Source organism: Suncus etruscus, chromosome X (genome assembly GCF_024139225.1).
Source record: "Suncus etruscus isolate mSunEtr1 chromosome X, mSunEtr1.pri.cur, whole genome shotgun sequence".
Lineage (NCBI taxonomy): Eukaryota > Metazoa > Chordata > Mammalia > Eulipotyphla > Soricidae > Suncus > Suncus etruscus.
Window position 1 is genome coordinate 55,882,169 of NC_064868.1, and position 19,754 is coordinate 55,901,922.

General features: G+C 38.9%; 1 protein-coding gene across 4 annotated transcripts in view; it reads right to left on the reverse strand.

The window, feature by feature from the left end:
- The window catches only part of HUWE1 (HECT, UBA and WWE domain containing E3 ubiquitin protein ligase 1), a 170,016-nt gene that overhangs the window by 112,222 nt on the left and 38,040 nt on the right, over positions 1 to 19,754 (reverse strand). For all 4 annotated transcript variants that reach the window (XM_049767129.1, XM_049767132.1, XM_049767131.1 and 1 more), the window contains 5 exons: positions 17,026 to 17,178; positions 2,840 to 2,902; positions 1,514 to 1,591; positions 261 to 308; positions 117 to 185 (listed from right to left, as the gene is read on the reverse strand). In XM_049767129.1, the coding sequence (XP_049623086.1) occupies positions 117 to 185; positions 261 to 308; positions 1,514 to 1,591; positions 2,840 to 2,902; positions 17,026 to 17,178 (411 nt within the window). The remainder of the gene's footprint in view (positions 1 to 116; positions 186 to 260; positions 309 to 1,513; positions 1,592 to 2,839; positions 2,903 to 17,025; positions 17,179 to 19,754) is intronic.

Sequence of the window (19,754 nt, forward strand, 5' to 3'; positions counted from 1 at the left end):
TGGACACATAGGGTCTGTGATTTGTATATGGTCTAAACATTATGCTCTTTCAACCCAGCACATATCTTTAGTTTATTTGGATAAAAACCATAGCCATGTTTTGGGGCATACCATACCTGCTTATCCTTGGGAATGCTGTACATCTTAGTAAGAGATTCCATAATTTCAGAAGGGCTTTCTGAAATCTGCATTAGAAACATAGTTAGGAATACACAGTGAAACAAATATTGAAAAATTAGGCAACAAAAGTTTCCTCATACCTTGTCAAGTTGTTCTATGTGAATATAATGTAGTGTGTTACTAGTTGTCTGAAATAGAAGATGAGAGCTGTTAGTATCACATGCCTCCATCTTTCCTGCTAGAGAACTAAATAATTAAAAGGTCAAACTAAATAGAAGCCCAACTTGAACACTTATTTCAATATAACTTTAGTCTCCTAAAGTTAAATGAAAAATTTCAGTTATATGAAAATATCAATGTCCTATATAAATAGCTATGGAAATGTCTTTAAAACTAGAAGTATAAATATACAATAAATATCCCCAAAACATTTCAGTTTATATTGATCCTTTTAAACCTTCATGAGTTAATCCCCAGTATCTAAATTAATAACAAACATTAAGTCCATATAATGATTTCCACAAATAGACAAGAGACCTGTTTAAGGCACCATTAATCTACAAAGACTGATTGATTAATAGTTACTCTTATAGATACAAAATCAAAGTCTTCACTGGGCTATTTACTCCTTCTAAACCAGGGATCTTCAAACTACGGCCCGCGGGCCACATACTGTATTTATTCCCATTTTGTTTCTTCGCTTCTAAATAAGATATATGCAGTGTGCATAGAAATTTGTTCATAATTTTTGTTTTTACTATAATCTGGCCCTCCCACAGTCTGAAGGACAGTGAACTGGCCCTCTGTTTAAAAAGTTTGAAAACCCCTGTCAGAATCTAAACATATGTGGACTATATCAAGTGCTCAAAAAATATTGGAGTGGACAGTTAATATAGAAGCAGGATCTTCTATATATTTCTGGCTTAATTTAAGAAAATGAAGCCATTACTATACAAATGATTATTTTGTTGTTTTTTGGGCCACACCCGGTAATGCTCAGGGGTTACTTCTGGCTATGAGCTCAGAAATTGTTCCTGACTCGGGGGACCATATGGACACCAGGGATCGAATCAAGGTCTGTCCTGGGTTTGCCGCGTGCAAGGCAAGCGCCCTAACACTGCGCTACTGCTCCAGCCACAGCATACAAATTATTATAGTAAACTACAAGTTCAAATTATCTACTGAATCTAAAGAAAATAAACAAGTCATTAAGACCTCTCTTGTAGGAGCTTAAAATTAAGTGGGTATACAATTCCTGAAACAGTGCAAAGTATATTTAGCTTTGGAGGGTACCAACCTAAATCAAATCCATTCTCTTTATGGAGTCTTAAAAAACTGAAACTCATTTACAGTAAAGCATAGACCCTTTTCCACAAGTCTAAGTAAAACTCACCCTTTTCTCAATTTTGACTTCTGCCCCAGGGTCTGCATAGAATTCAAAGTGTAGTGTAGTTGCACTAGGTGGGTATTTCTGCATAAAAAGCACATGAATAAATTAGATACAAAGTTATGACTGACACAGTAAAAGCACGTAACATTTGCTTACAAAGTAATAATCTCTGGGTTCAACTCCTCAACTCCTGCCACAAGAGTGAACAATGTATCCAAAAGCTATATTGTCTTCACTGACTTAGCAAAGATCAAATTAGAAGAACATAAAAGTTGGGAAGACTTTATTATGTTACATATATCCCTTCTTTCAAGAAATTAATTTTGACTATAGCTTTCCTCAGACAAAAGAGTAAGATCCAAGAAAGGCCAGAGATACAAACTAAAGACAGCAAAAGAGCACTTTTATAAGTGTATGAGATTTCCCAAAAATTTAAATATGAAACTATAACATGACCTAGTAGTGACTCTTCTCCCTTCCATCTATTTCAAGAACACACAAATTAATTAAAATAGATATATACACAACTGAGCTTTGGAGCCATTAGGGTGTTTGCCTTGTATGCTTGATCCCCAATATCCCATATGGTCCCCACCCCCCAGCTTGCCAGAAGTGATTTCTGAGTGTAAAGCCAGGAATAACTCAAGTGTCCCAGGTGTGGCCAAAACCCAAACAAATAAACAAAAAGCTATTTGCATAACTATGTTCATTGTGATTCTAGTTACATTAGCAAAGATCTGAGTCAAACCCAAATGTCCACCTATATCTAAATGAATTTTAAAAAAGGCAGGGCACATGTTTTACCTTCAGTAGACCAGGTTTGTCACAAAAATTATTCTAAAAATTTCAGTTATGTCTGAGTTCACAGAAGTATAGTAAGACAAGGGAGATGGCCTGAGCAAATGGAAGATGCTAAGTCATGACTTTAAGCATACAGAATGTTCTATGTTCTCAAATACTCTAATGGTGAAACTTTTTCAAGGAATCATTACAAATTGTGCCAGACAGCCCAGAATTCCAGAAGCTCCAGTGCAAGAATATAAATAGAATCACTTTGAAATTTTAATAATTTTCAAACAAATCACCAAATGCAGCTTCCTACTGCATACTGAATATATACAGTATGTTTCTGAGATTCGTTGTCTAACTCTAGCATACTAAGGGCACAGCATATGTAAACAATGTTTATAATGCTTCAATTGAGCTCAGATTCCTCTGTATCTTTCTGAAATAAGTATCAAATTTATATATGCTATACAGTCAATGTAAAGATTACAGGAGGTAACACAAAGCTCTGCCAAGACACCCATACCAAAAGGAGTTACTTACCATCATATGCAAGTCTCTGCAACATTCTGCAAGCCCAAATCCATTTTCCTTTCCACCCCAGCTCTTAAAAAAGGAAAATGAGTATTAGCACAACAGTACTTAAGGTAATCTTGTGAATAAATATAAGAGTATGAGACTGCTAGGAACATAGTGTTAAAGTCTATAAGAAAGTAAAATAAAACAGACAGTAAAAATGCGATACTAATCAAGAGCAATTTTTACCAGGGACTAACATAATTGTTCTGTGAGGATAACATTGAGAATAAGTAGCATTGCATTTACAAACCTGTACCCATACTTGCTGATAGGTCTCTTATCACATAGATTATTTAAAACTTCATTATTTAATGCTTGTTGGGTTTTTGAGCCATACCCTGCAGCGCTCAGGGGTTACTCCTGGCTCTGCACTCAGAAATCCCCCCTGGCAGGCTGAGGGCCCACCTGGGATGCCGGGAACTGAATTGTGTCCCTCCTGCATGCAAGGCAAATGCCCTACCACTGTGCTTTTTCTCCAGCCCAATATTCTCTTTGAATCTTTTTGTTTGCTTGTTTGTTTGTTTTCTAAAACATTCAGGTTACACCCAGTGGCATTCAGGGCTTACTCCTGGCTCTGTGCTCAGGGATAACTCTTAGTGATGTGCCAGTGACTGAAGTCAGGATCCAGTCCATATCAGCCATGTGCAAGGCAAGTCTCTAAGTCTCAATTTTTGGCATGATCAAAATTGTAATGCATTTTCATTACTACTATATTCTACCATCACAAAATCCAGAAATTAGAAAACTGGGCCGGAGCAGTGACACAAGTGGTAGGGATTTTGCCTAGCATGCACTAACCTAGGACAGACAGCGGTTTGATCCCCCAGCATCCCGTATGGTACCCCAAGCCAGGAGTGATTTCTGAGCGCATAGCCAGGAGTAACCCCGGAGTATCACCAGGTGTGGCCCAAAAACCAAAAGAAAGAAAGAAAACTAGATACTAAGGCAGTGACAAAAGTTGCTCATTATACATTATTATAATCTTGTTTACTAATTAAGCCTGTACTTTCATTTGCCATCAGTCATTTTTACCTAATTTGGAATTTCTTAAGAAGTGGGCATTTGGCAAGACAAAAAGATAGAATAAAAGGTGAAAACTTCCTGATATTCCTGACAAACTACAAAGGACACTCTAAGGCAGGGATCTCAAACTTGTGGCCCATGGGACCTTTGCGGCCCTCCGTACAACATTTTGTGGCCCTGCCCTAGAGGAATCTTTTTTTGTTTTGTTTTGTTTTGTTTTAGTTGTTTGGGTCACACCCTCCCAATGTTCAAGGCTTACTACTGACTTTGCACCCAAGGATCACCCAGACTTTGCCTCCTGCGGCCCCCAGGTAAATTGAGTTTGAGACCCCTGCTCTAAGGCTAAATACTTGTATCAGAAAGACCTTTTTTGGTGAAAACAAATCCTTAAGTTCCAAACCTTTCACTAATTACCAGGCTCTGTGATTTCAGGAAGTGAAGGCTAAAGTAGAACTATAAAATATAATCTCCTTGTTGGCTATAGATAACAGATGACAAAATATATCTACTGGTCAAAGAGGATATTCTGTTCTGAGGCTACACCCTGCAGTGCTTGGGAACCAAACCTGGGTGGGCCACATACATGCAAGTAGCATATCTGGTTCTAGAATGTTTGCTTGATTCTGTAAGTTGTTTTTGTTTGTTTGTGGGCTATACCCAGTGGTACTCAGGGGTTACTCCTGGTGGGCTCAAGGGATCATATGGACTTTGGGGATTGAACTTTGGTCAACTGGTGCAAGGCAAACACCTTACTTGCTATACTACTGCTTGGGACTCTGATTCTAGGAGTTGAAACCCCAGCACCTCCCATGGTCCTCTCCAAGCACAGCCATAAGTGATATCTGAGCACAGACCCTGAAGTATGGGTGTGTTCCCAAAACAAATAAAACAGAGGTTGTCGGGAGAATCAGGGCAGGTGATGGAGCCTGGGAGCACTGGTGATAGGACTGGTATTAACTAAAACTCAACTATCAATAAATTTGTAAATCACAGGTTCTGTAACACACACACAGACTTGTCACTATTCTCTTTTTTAATTCATAGGTATAAAAATCTGATATCCAGAGTTGCCATATAGCAAAAGTGTCAGGGATGCAAACGGACATGATACTATTGAATACAAAATTAAAAGCAACATGAGGACTGATACTAGCAAGATGACCAAGAGGTACTTCTTATGAAACCCCCAGCAATTTAGCATTCTTCCACACAAAGGTGCATGTGGGGGCTATAATGTCCAACAATTTAGCATTCTTCTACCAAGAAAGGTGTGTGTAGAGGCTATAACAGCCAGATCCATACAAAATATCCAAGAAATTTTGATTACTTGGGTAACAGGCATGCAAATGTTTAGAAAAGGTGGAAAATTTTCTTAAATTAATAATATAAAGGGGTACATGAAGACAACAAATGAGGACTGTCTAAAGCATATTAGACTGGCACCTTTGACCTGTGTAGCAGGAGTCAGTAACAGAGAATAAGACCAACACATAGGGACTATCCAAGGTTGCCTGGGAAGCCCTAACTAGTCTCAGGGTATCAACTATTTATTCATACCACATTTATTCATATCCAAGCATGGGGGATGGCTGACACTATTTAAGTTGACAGAGATATTAGCATACAATACTTACATGAGTATGAGAGGCTGGGATAATTCACATAGCTAATTAGCAGGCTTAAAAGTATCTTAAAAGTAAAGTTCTGACAGTGTCCTATTCCATTCTTTGCCCATGTTGTTCTACATCTAAAAGATCCTAAGTAGACTTATTCTATGCTTGCCTCAAAGATATTTGTTTTCTATTCTACTATTTCCACGTTCTCTTCTATTCAATTTTTGCAAATCCTTTGCATTCTAATACCTAATTCTACCAAGGGCTATATCCAAATTTTTGTTAGGGGGAAGAATCCCCACAGAGGAGTGATGAAGATATATTCAATAGGCTGGAGAGCACACATTACATACAAGAGGCCAAAGGTTCAATGTTAGCATTTATGGTCCTGAGCACTAATCTCAGAGTAATCATGAGCACCACTAAATATGGTGCCAAAACTAAAACAAAAAAATGCACTTGTCCTGTCACGGGCAACTCATCAATCACTCCTTGACTTGGGGGAGGGGACGGGAGGGGTCCCTTGAGCCCTGCCACAGTCAGCCCTGAGCAGAACAAGAAACCCCAAGCACCCAGAAACAAGAAGAACTCATTTAAATTTTAAGAATATATAAGTGCGGGCCCGGAGAGATAGCACAGCAGCGTTTGCCTTGCAAGCAGCCGATCCAGGACCAAAGGTGGTTGGTTCGAATCTCGGTGTCCCATATGGTCCCCCGTGCCTGCCAGGAGCTATTTCTGAGCAAACAGCCAGGAGTAACCCCTGAGCAATGCCAGGTGTGGCGCTAGAGGTAAGGTGCCTTGCCTGCTAGCCTTGGACAGACCGCGGTTTGATTCCCCGGTGTCCCATATGGTCTCCCAAGCCAGGAGCAACTTCTGAGCGCATAGCGAGGAGTAACCCCTGAGCATTACCGGGTGTGCCCCCCCCCCAAAAAAAAGAATATATAAGTGCCCAAGAAAGTAAAGGGGCAAAAAAAGATATTCAACACAAATGCAAATCAAGAAAGCAAGAAAAAAACTTTAATCAGACAAATTATTTGAAGGGAGCCGAATAAGCAGTAGAATTCACTACAGTGGCATCTCACAACTTAATGGGTGATACCATCTCTGCTCTCCTTAGAAACAAAAACATCCTAGTGCATACTTCTGAGGTAAGTTTCAAGGTAGAGGTAAAACTAAAGCAAAGCCATCAGGGGATTATATCACATTTGCAGTCTACCCTCTTCCCAAAAATGCAAGCTCCACAACTCACTGCCAGAGTGCAGCAAAATAAATGCACCCTGAAGTAAGGTTAGTAAAGTAATATATATGTTGTCTGTATGTGGTGGGGGAGGGGATCTAGCATCACCAACTCTTAACCCTGTTCAACCTGGAACTGAGGCAGCAGTCTTTTCTTGATCCAGAGACCTGTATGACCACAGCAGTGCAACTATGAAATCTTGAACATCTCAGCTCTGGGACACCAGATACATAAACCTTAAAGTCCCACAGGGCTATTAATTTGAGAAAGATGAGCTATTGTGCATATAATCATTGCCCTGAGGAATAATAACAAAGGGGTTTAGAGTGCCTCAAGTCCCACCTGGATTAAACACAATTCTGGCAGCTCTGCTCTCCGTGATTTCCAGTATACAAAGCAGTTTCTAGCTATACAGTCAGGTATAAGCATCAGAAAGTACAAGCAGCATAACAACAATAAAAACTTCATATGAGCATTCTATGTGCACTGCGATGACCCCAAGAAAGAACCACAACCAGAGTTTGTTTGCCTCAACTAAGTTTAACACCTGGTGAGCAGGTGAAAGCACAACTAAAGGACTGAAAAACCTCAATGAGTATCTTGGCTCCCCACATGCTGATATACTTGATGTGTGACTCCCAGTGAATAGCACAGCTATGTGAAAACAACATAGTCTGTATGTGTGCAACTCCTAGATGCTGCAATGACGGAAAGTGGGATAGTGTATTCCTCTTCAATATTCACAAAACATATGGTCATGTGAATAAATGCAAGGAATCTTTTTGGTAAGACTCAATATCGTGGAGCCAGAGAAATAGTACAGCAGAGAAGGCATTTCCCTTACACACAGTTAACCAGAGTTTAATCCTCAGCACCCCTTAAAGTCCACAGGAGTTATTCTCAAGTGCAGAACCAATGATCTCAAAACAACAAAAACAACATCCACTTAAAACAGGGATAAAATTATTTCACATCAGCAATTTAACTATTCACAATCAAGAACCTGCAAAAGACAAAAACCCAAAGTAAATGAAAGACAATGGACAGTCCCTGAAGAAAAAGAAAACTAGGAACTGAACTTCTAGACCCAGCAATTTCACTCTTGGGGATATATCTCAAGAGTACAAAAACACAATGTGGAAAAGGCACTGCACTCTTATGCTCCTATAGCACTATTCACAATAGCCAAAATCTGTAAACAAGCCAACTTTCTAAGAACAGATGACTGAGTAAAGAGGCTATGGCACACAATGGAAAACCACTCAACCACTAAAAAGGCTAGAATTTACAGATAGATAGATTAGATAGATAGATAGATAGATAGATAGATAGATAGATAGATAGATAGATAGATAGATAGATAGCATGGTGAGTGAAATGAGTCAAAGGGAAAGAATAGACATGAATAAGTATAAAAACCGAATAAGTTTGTATATATACAGGATGGGGAAAATGCCCAAAGACAACAGAAAGGAAACTCAGTAGAAACCTTGCCACTGTGGGGAAGAGGGGAGAAAAGTTAGGGAAAGAACCATTATAACAATGATAGAGGGAAGTGGACACGCAGACAAGAACTAAGTGCTGAAAGGAAGTAAAGAGCTATGTGTGATATCCTATTAGTAACAGGATTATAAAACCACAATGCCTAAAAGGAAAAAGGGAAAAGAAAATAGTGCCTAAACTGGGGATATTGGTGGAAGGAAGTGGACATCAGTAATAGGGTTTGGTGTCGGAACACTATAACCTGAAACTCAATCAAAAACAATTTTGCAACTTTATATTGCTCAATGAATAACCTAACTACTCTCTGGAGCAGAAAAGAGCTAAAAAGTCCAGAGCACAGGGCCTCCAAGCACTGGCTAGATGGGAGTACACTGACCCAACATAGTCCAAAACCAAAAACAAACCAAAACACCGGAGGAAAAAAAATACAACATATACTATACTTATTTTATGCAGGTAAAAACATGGTATTCAACATTTTGTAAAAAGCCATCTAACACATTTTGGAACTATTTTTGTTAATAGTATGAACAAAAAGGAAATAGAGAGAGAAACAATATAGAGATGCAGGGAAACTAACTTTTAATGAATGATAAACGGCTTTTATCTCCTATAACAGTTTTACAGTAGAAAAACAGCAAACCAATATACATGTCAAAATGCAATAGATTATTCAATAGAGTAAATCATACCTAATAGCTAAACAAAAAATGTTAAAATTTACTACTATAGGAGCTAAAGAAATGGTACAGAGTGGGAACTTGTCCTGCAAGCAGCTAAATTGGTTTTAGTCACTGGACCCAAGGATGGTCCCCTGGGTCAACCAGGAGTTATGATCAAATCCTGAGCACAAAGATTCAAGTTGTGAACACCTCAAACAAACATTCTACTATAGCTAAGTGCCAATTAAAATTAACATGGGGAATTCTGAGACTAAGTCAAAGTATCACTAAATATGGACACACACATATACAGTGTTGAAAACTGTGTCTGAAAATCCATATGTACACACTTAAAATTCCTGATGAGTAAATGAAGAAAAATAGATTAAAAAATTAGCTGAGGGGAAAAAGATTTCTCCATGCTGGGTTTTAGTTGTCTTCTGGCCCATCTCTAGTTCAGAGAACCATCTTTCCTATATTGTCTCAACAAGCACCTCAAAAAGAACAAAGAAACATATTTCCAAACAGGGCATATTAGGGGCTTCAGTGGTCATAAGTATTATTGTGGCATGGTTCTCTGCAGCATGCTCCAATGTTCAGTATTGTTACATATAAGAAATATTTCTGATTACAAGGTAACTATAATCGTTCTTGCATAGTTTTTTTTTTTTTTTTTGTGGTTTTTGGGTCACACCCGGCAGTGCTCAGGGGCCACTCCTGGCTCCATGCTCAGAAATTGCTCCCGGCAGGCACGGGGGACCATATGGGATGCCGGGATTCGAACCGATGACCTTCTGCATGAAAGGCAAACGCCTTACCTCCATGCTATCTCTCCGGCCCCTTTATCTTTTTTTTTTTTTGGCATAGTTTTTTTTTTTAAAGGACAATAAAGAATTCAACTTTTTGGGCCAGAGTGATAGCACAACAGGTAGGGCACTTGCTTTGCATATGGTCAATCCAAGTTCATCCTAAGCATTCCATTTGGTCCCTGGAGCCTGCCAGGAGCTATTTCTAAGTGCAGAATCAGAAGTATCCTCTAAGCCAGGGGTCTCAAACTCACGGCCTGCGGCCCTCCGTACAACATTTTGTGGCCCGCGGCCAGCCTTCAAATATCACAGTATTCCCGATTATTCACTTACCGAATAATCACAATAAAAATCGCATTAGTAAGAAAAAAAATCACATTAAACATTTGCATACCCTGAGCAGTTCCGTTTTGAGTATGCAAATGTTTAATGCGATTTTTTTTCTTACTAATGCAATTTTTTTATTACGAATATTCGGTAAGCGAAATCCCTTATGCGGCCCTGCCTCACCCCAACTTTGCCTCCTGCGGCCCCGAGGTAAATTGAGTTTGAGACCCCTGCTCTAAGCACTGCCAGATATGGCTCAAAAACCAAAAAAAAAAAACCTTTCTGTATAATTTTGATTAGGTCACTCTATGCTTATAAAACAGCCTGTGCCTAAGAGTTTGCTGCTGAGTTCTCCTTGCTCCCTTTTTTTCAAATCCCTAAGATATATGGGGCTGGAGAAAGAGTGCAGGGGTAAGGTACTTCCCTTAAACTTGGCTGACCCTAATTTGACTCCCAGGTACCACATATGGTCTGGTAAGCACTGACAAAAGTAGTGAGCAGAGAGCCAGGAGTAAGCCTTGAGCACAGCAAGGTATCCCTCATTACCCCATAGATCTGGCAGATTAGAGGTTCTAATACTCCTCAGCTCAAAGTTCCAAAGACAGTAACAGAGGAGGACCACCTAAGGATCTAAGGACTGCAGAAATATAGAAATGCTTCTTTTCCAGTGTAATTTTGATCATGACCGTTTTCCAAAGCCTGGAATTAGTCTGCCCAACGTAAGTAGCAGCTTTAGGGCCCAAGAAGAACTTGGAATTCATCCTCAGGCTTTCCAGTTTGTACCTTTACCAGGAATTCCTAACAATAAATAAAACGAAACCTACTGGTTGAAATCTGCTTGCTGGGGTCTCTCTGTGTTTGCCCCAACTCCTTCTATAGAAGGAACTGCGAAGATGAGATGCAACAAAGAGAACTGAGGGTCTGCGCCCATGGTTCCTGGTTATACAGTAAGTTATCCAAGTGTAGAAGCTGGTATAGCTAGCTTCACTGTTTTTTTTTCTTCTGGCTATTTTATCTAGTTCAAATAGATCACAGCCTCCAGGACTTCAGTGTTAGCACCATCTGAGTGTTCCACCCATATGCTATCTGGCATCTGCCTATCTTTACAAAGTTACTCTTAGGGGATATTAACATATAAATCTTAGAGCCAATGCCTATTTTAATCATATCAAAATAATAAAGACATTATAATACTCAACTTGCTTTAAACACCAGATGTTTTTCATCTGCCCTTGCTACTCCCCACAAATTTTTTCAAAGTCACCTCTAAACTGGATAGATAACTTAAAGGGCTAAAAAGCAAGCCTAATGTATTTAAGGATACAGGTTTCTTCCACAGAACCAAATGGTTTTCTGAACACCACTAGGCCCTAGTAGCCCATGCACCACTGTGGCAGGACTCCCTGCAATTAAGCCCTGTATCTTCTGATAACATTTTCTTGTTCAAAACTGATTTATTAAATAATTCTACTGTCATGCTATAAGCTGATGTGTAATTGGATATCAAAAATGTTTTGCATAGTCTATCAAAATCAAAGTTTTCTGAAAAGGAAAGGAAGCATCTTTATGGAGAATAGATGAAGAGAGGTAAAGAATGGGTTACTACGTTAGTGGAAGGATGTATATGAGGGAAAGTAGAGAACAAGATACAAACTTGAGAGATTGGAAGCAATGAAATAGGTAACTTTAACTATATAGGTACAGAAATTTAACTTGAAGGTCAGTTGCTATCATAGAAATCAATCTAAGTCAAGTACAGACAGTCTTTTTCCCTCAAGACAACAGAAAAAGAATAAAGTCTTGGAAAACCTAAATTGCCAACGAAAATGCTTATTTCTTTACACTACACATTTTTAAACTTTCACAGAATATAAAATGTCCAGTGTATTTAGCTTTAGATCAAGTGTAAAATAAAGCCCACTTAAAATTATCTTTGTGTGAAATAAATCCCCAAACTATAATTTCAACTCCAAACAAAAGGGTCTGAAGCAGGTAGTTGCAAACAATAAACCAAGCCAGTCAGGAGAGAATCATGGAGTTGCTTTGTTTCTCACCTTGTGGCCTCTCAGGACCCACCAAACTGACCTTTATTCTTTTATGAAGGGGCACTCAAGAAGTGCTCATGGGGCCAGGAAGCTATTCCTAGTGTGTTTATTTGGTTAACTTCATTAACAAGACCACACCAGAGGTCCAAGGTATGCAAAGCATGTACATATATCCTTGGTCCTGTGCTAACCTACATCCCTTTATACTCACATCTTTGATAAGCAGTGCATGTAGCGTGACATCTGTCAACCCATTGTCCTGGAGTGAGGAGAATAGTGGCATAGCTCATGGTCCCCAAATTCCTGTCAGAGTGTTCCCTGAGCACAGAGCCAAGAGTAAACTCTGGCCTGGCTAGGTGTGTGTACTCACCTAAATAACTAAATAACTAAAATTGGGGTTAGAGATAGCTCAACAGATTGAAGTGTATGCTTTGCTAGTGGTAGACCTGTGTTCAGTTGTTAGTACCATATGATTCCCTGAGCACTACACTGAGAATGAATCCTAAAAACTATCCAATGTGGTCCAAAAACTATTAGTAAACAAATTTAAATATCTGTAATGTATAATTAATTGCAATGAAGTGTAAGTATATCTTTACACCTTTGTACTTCTAAAGAAGCTTAAGGGAGCATGAAAAGTAGGGTGCTTGCCTTGAATGTGGGCAACCTGGGTTCAATTCCTGGCATGGTCCCTCGAGCCTGAGCACAGAGCCAGTAATAACTCTTGAGTTACTTTGGGTATGGCCCAAAACCAATAAAAAGGGAAAGATTTATTCTCACCATTTGCCAGTGTTTCCTATCTTTTTTAGCTACCGAAGTAGTGACTGTGTTTGTATTTCAAGAACCATTATGAGATATGCCAGGGATCAATCCAGGTCAATTGCATGCCTTCAAGTGTCTAATTTGCAGGGAGCAGGATACATGGAATATTCTTTACAGAGTATCATAAAGAACTAATCTTTTGCATAGAACCCTGGGACACTAATTACTTTATTTCATTCTACCAATACAAATTCAACTAGGTAAAGGAGGGTTGAGTGAGATCCAGTTGGACTTACATATCAAAAGGATAGATGAAAAGAAAAGAGGAAGTTGGGGAAATGTTTTGGTTAAATGCAGAGTGTCATCTAACAATTCACCCTTTCTGTTAAAAAATTTTTTTTGAGATGGGCTACATACGTAGCCACCAGTATAAAATAAATCCTCAGAGTGGCTGCTAATTTGCATAGGCAGTTAAAAATGGGAAATAAAAAGAAAATATCCCTTAGCATTAAGGTGGTTGAGGAAATTTTCTAATTCCTCAGGAAATTACTGCTAGAGAGGGTAAACTTGGCTGTAAAAAGCATCATAAGTTAGATTGTGCATACATCATTCTATCAATTTTGTTTTGCCTTGTATTTCTGCATTTTCTATAAAATCAAGGGGGAGTTGTTGGGATTAATCATTTTTCACACTATTCAGGATAATTCTTTGCTTGTGCTTGTCACTCATAGACTAAAAGTACCTCTGGTTTTTGGGTCACACCCGGCAGCGCTCAGGGGTTACTCCTGGCTCTATGCTCAGAAATTGCTCCTGGCAGGCTCGGGGGCCATATGGGATGCCAGGATTCAAACCACCATCCTCTGTATCCATGCTATCTCTCGGGCCCCTGGAAGTACCTCTGGATTGGTCCCCTACCCCTACATTGGGGTAGTCCTTCTCTTCCCAATAAAGACCTTGGGTTAGAGTAACTGCTTGCAGTTTTGGTTCCACAGCTAGCCTGTCTGCCCGCTGGTGTCTTTTACCAGCAATATATAGCTGATGGTGGAGTTTTCCTATACCTGTTCTATCTCTACAACCTTGTGTGGATTATTTATTTTGTCAGCATTGCTTCAGTAGCCCCTGGACTGGGGGATGAGACTTCCACTATATCTTTGTTGAATGGGAGAAATGGTTCAAGAAGGTATGGCATTTGACTTGCTTGTGGCTGACCTGGGTTCTATCTTTATTATTAAATAGGGGGACCCCATCTGTTACCCAAAGCTTGCCAGGACTGATTTGTGTGCATACTGCTGTGATCCCCCCCCCAAAAAAACAATTTATCCATCATGTGAGTATGCCCAATAAAAGGGATTTACTTTTACCAAATCTCCTCCTGCCCCAGGGGTTGAATGATGCAATAGTTTATAAAAGGTAAAAAATTATGCACTAATAGAAAAATAGCTAAATGAGTGGAATATTATGAAAATTTTAAAGAAAAATATTAGAATATAATATTTAAATAACCCTTCAATTATAGTTCTCATTAAGTACTTTCAACATGAGTACATTACATTTATAAGTTTTATTTCATTTAATCTTAAAAATAATATATAGTAGCAAAGACAATAGAAATGTTGTATGGGAAGTGCAGTGAAGATGAAGAAAGGACCACCATGACAATAATAGTTGGAAATGCTTATTCTGGACAAGATTTGGAAATTTGGAAATGGTACTCCCTTAAGTAACAATATTGCAAACCACTAATCCTAAAAGGAAAAACTGGGAAAGAAGAAAGAAGTGTCTGCCAAAGAGTTAGGCTAAGGCAGTGGTCAGCAGGCCGCGGCTCGTGAGCCACATTCGGCTCTTTATACTTTTTAATGTGTCTTTTCTGTGTGCCGGGCAGCCGCTTCAGGAGTCAGGACTCTGCTCTTAGCCTCTGCCAGTGCGTGCCCTGTGTGCAGCCCTGTACCAAGGCCAATGTTCACATTAGTGTCTGTGACTTTGTCAGTCATTGTCAGGATGTAATTTTCTCTACATTGTAAGGCAAATTTTACGGAAGTTAACGTTATTGATAAATAATATCATTCTAAACTTTTTGTTTTATTAGTTGTGTTATTTGCATCCCCCCACCTATGTGGATAATTGTATGCAGAATATTCTCAATAAAAACTTATTGACACTAAAAACAGTGTATCATCCTATGTATTTTCAGTTTTAAAATGGGGCTCTCAAAATAAATTTCAATCGTGGTTTTGGCGAGATTTGACTCAGTTGAAAGAAAAAGGTTGCCCACCACTGCACTAAGGGGTGGGATGACGGATAACTGGGAAAATTGGTGGCAGGAAATGAACACTGATGAAGAGTTGGGTATGACTAAAACTCAACTATCAACAACTTTTAAACTCTGTATCTCACAGTGGTTTAATACAAACCAAAAATTGTATGGTAAGGGCCAGAGCTATAGTACAGCTAGTAAAGTATTTGCCTTGCAAGCACCCAACCTTACCTCCATGCTATCTCTCCGGCCCTTAAAAATATTCTTAATTAAGAGTTACATCCCACAAAAAACATGTATGATATAGTGACCCATTATTTTTTGGTCTTGATCATACTCTGTAGCGTTCATGGGCCCTGTGGTCAGGAGTGACCATGGTGATGCTGGGTACCAGGAATTGAACTGGGGAGTGGAGCATAAAAAAAATAAATGTCTCAACTACTATAGGATCTCTCAGATGCCTTGCCTCAATGTATTAAAATTTTTATTTGATTTTAAATAGAAAAATTGAAATCTTGGGGCCGGCGAGGTGGCGCTAGAGGTAAAGTGTCTGCCTTGCAAGCGCTAGCCATGGAAGAACCATGGTTCGATCCCCCAGCGTCCCATATGGTCCCCCCAAGCCAGTGGCGATTTCTGAGCGCTTAGTCAGGAGTAACCCCTGAGCATCAAATGGGTGTGGCCCAAAAATACAAAAAAAATTTGAAATCTTTAGCATAATGGCAAAAGGCTATTATAGAATACCTATATTATCTATGAATAACAAAACTAGTAAGATTTTTTTGGTAAATAAAACATTAATACTATGACAGAAAATACAATAAAGTATTAATATCCCAACTATCCGGAACTAGAAATCAGCCTTCAATTTATAGATCCTACAGTCTATATTCTGTTCATCTTGGGTTTGAACCATACATGGTTCCCCAAGCTCCACCAGGATTGACCCTGAGCACGATTGGGTATGGCCCAAAAAGCAAAGAGAAATGAATCCTTGTCATTTGTGATAGAACAGATGGGTCCTGAGTAATGAAGAAAATATAGAGTAGAATTTGGTGATTACAAGAGAAGGGGGTTATATAATTAAAAAGTAAAGGGATGTTTGGACTGGAGAGATAATTCAGTGGATAGGGTACCTTACAAACAGCCAAACTAGGTTCGATCTCTGGCATCATCCCAAGCCCTGCCAGGAAAGATCCAGGAGCTCACAGTCAAAAGTCAAGAATAAGCCAGGTATGGTCCCAAAACAAGAGGGTTGAAGTATATAGGGATGCATGAAAATTAGATTTTTGATAGTGAGTGTGACAGTAAAATAGCTGTAAAGTATAATGCCTGAAACTTACAGTGTTACTTCAATAATTTTGTTAATCATATCTGTTTGCTCTTGGAAATAGTTGGTTAAATTCCATTTCCATGGGAGAGTTTCTGCTTCCACTTATAATTGCTAGTGCCTTAAGCCAATAACTGAAAAAAAGCACTAATTTATTCACTATGTATCCAAATTTTTACTTTATTATGAGACCATTATGAAGACATACACTAGATTTATGTATGAGAAATTTAATTATCAAAGCTAAAAGGGTCAGAATTCAAATCTAGACCATTGATTTTAGACTACTTCTCGTCCCAAGTAGAATCTAATTCTGAATTTTCTTCCCAGAAGAAAAGGTGCCATTTTTAGCAAGTGGATTATACTCTGTAAACAAGTTCCTATAGTTCCTCAAAATTACTTTGTAATGATTGAGGATATATCTTAAATTTTAGAGGGACCTAGAAAAGTAGGTTCCAATAGTTCTTTTCAGTTAAGGGAGTAATGTTATTAACTTGGGGATTGCTAGCCATTTTGTCTGCAAGAAGCACCTGTGAAAAGGAACTAAAAGGTCAAATGCTTGTGACCATAAAGACTTTATACATGACTCACCTCTGCCAAGTGTTGTAATCTGGTTAGCAGTGGGGTTCTCTTGTCAGACCCAAGACGTGTGATGTAGTTTGATCTTTTGCTAAACACATACAGAAGATTAAGGACTGCCAGCACCACTTGCATATCAGAAGAAGCCAATAAAGTTGTCAAATGCTACAAGGGACAAAAAAGAAAAGTTCATGGTATTCAAGTAAACTTGCCAATATTTAACAATACCAGAAAGTATAAATAATTAAACACATAACATACATACAATCTTGTCTTCAAGAAGCTTATAATCTGGCAATTTGGAAAAGTCCAATAAAATAGAAAATCATAAATAGCAGTCCCAAATTGCAGGTGGCTATGGCAGCATAAACAGACTCTATATGTGGAAATGTGTGTGTATTACAATACTTAAAGGAATTCAAGAACCATAATTTTCAAGCTAGACTAAAAGTATTACAAAAGTCAATGTTATACTCGCCTGCATTCTTTATCACAAATACAAAATTGGAGTTGATTAAAAAATACACAACCGGGGCCGGAGATATAGCATAGAGGTAAGGCGTTTGCCTTTCATGCAGAAGGTCGGTGGTTCGAATCCCGGCATCCCATATGGTCTCCTGTGCCTGCCAGGAGCGATTTCTGAGCGCAGAGCCAGGAGTAACCCCTGAGCGCTGCCAGGTATGACCCAAAAACAAAACAAAAAAAAATACACAAGCAACTACAAACATGTTTGTAACCATGGTGCTCAAATAAAATATTTAAAAAAGATCCCTGTATATAAAAGCTAAAGACATCAAACTTAGTAGGGTAATTAATTAATGTTCAAAGACACTGACAGAAAACTGGTCCGTAGTGGAAGCTTGCCAATGTAGGGGACCACTCCAACAATTATAGGATCTTTGGGCAAGGATTGGGTTTTGAAAGAAGGTAAAGTGATATGCAGTATACCGAGTAATAGGTAAACCATAGTGGCTAAAGGGGGGGGGGAATATTGCCTGCCAGAGACAGACAAGAGAGTGGTGGAATGGGCCACTTGTGGGAAAGGAAGGTGGACATTAGTGAAGGGGTTGGTGCTTGAACATTGTATTCCTGAAACTCAATTACAAATAACTTTGTAACTTTGTACTTCACAATGATTCAGTAAGATTTTTAAAAAGATGACATCTCAATTTAATAAATGAATATATTTAAGAGAATACTGTGACAGAAACCACAACAGAGCCTATGTTTTTAAAGTGAATACTTAACAAAATTTTGAAAAGCAAAAGCTATCAACCATAGCTGGAGGTATTTATGAATGTTAATGGTACCATGCAACAGAGATTAGGAGTAACTATTTTGGTTTTTAATATAATCAAAACTTGCAATATGGGTCAGAAAGATAGCACAGGGATAGGGTGTTTGCCTTGCAAATGGCTGACCTAGGACCATATGGTCCAATGTGCCTGCCAGGGAGCCAGGAATAACCCCTGAGCATCGCCAGGTGTGGCATCCCCTCCCAAAGAAACTTGCAATATATTGAAGCACAATTTGTGGTCAACGTTAAAATCATCAAGTTCAATAAAGCAATTTTTAAATAAAAAAAATCTATCAGCCAAGTTGGGCCAGAGTACAGCAGGTTAGGGCACTTGCCTTGCATGCTGTCAACCTGGGTTCAATCCCATATGATCCCCTGAGCCCACCAGAAGTGATTCCTGAATGCAGAATAAGAGTAACCTTTGAGGGGCCCGGAGAGATAGCACAGCGGTGTTTGCCTTGCAAGCAGCCGATCCAGGACCAAAGGTGGTTGGTTCGAATCCCAGTGTCCCATATGGTCCCCCGTGCCTGCCAGGAGCTATTTCTGAGCAGACAGCCAGGAGTAACCCCTGAGCACCGCCGGGTGTGACCCAAAAACCAAAAAGAGTAACCTTTGAGCACCACCAGGTGTGATCCAACAACAACAAAAAAATGGAGTGGCTGAGTAGGGTGCTTGCCTTTCATGTAACCAACCTGGATTGGATCCCTGACTACAAAGCCAGTAGTAGTTCCTAAATACTACTGGATGTGTTGCCCCAAAATCAGCTTGGAAATATATCTGAAAATGAAACAACAGGTGGAAATAAAACAAGTATTTCCATATAATCCAATCACATCCTAAAGGCCATATATTTCCACACTCAGCAGTGCTCAGGGCTTACTGTGAGTTTGCTCTGTGCTGAGGGATCACATATGGCAGTGCTTAGGAGACCATATAGGGTGACAGATTAAATCAGGATCTGCTAAGTACAAGGCAAATAAATGTCTTAACCCCTACACATATTATCTGGCCTATCACATACTTCATTTTGAATTTAAAATTTTATTTTTAACAAAATGTCTGTCCATCCCCAAACTGAAACTCTGGTAGGTCCTCGGTTCAATTATTTCACACTTATTTTTAAGTCATTTTCTTTTCACTTGTTCTAATCTTGTGTTTATTAACCAAAGATTTAGAGAAACTTTAACAGAACAGGCACCTTAACCAACAGTGTTAGGTTAAGTAAGCTTAACCTATCAAGTCTAGAGATAAATGAAATGTAATTTCATTTTATAGAAATTTCTGACTAATTCAAAACTTACTGATGCTTATGCCCATTTACTCTTTATGATATAGAGGTAAAATAATATAGGATGTTACTTTATATTTTGGTAAGGGGAGAGAAGAAATAAAAAGCAGTATGGAGAAGAGCAGTAAGTGGCTACATCATGATAATCACATTAAT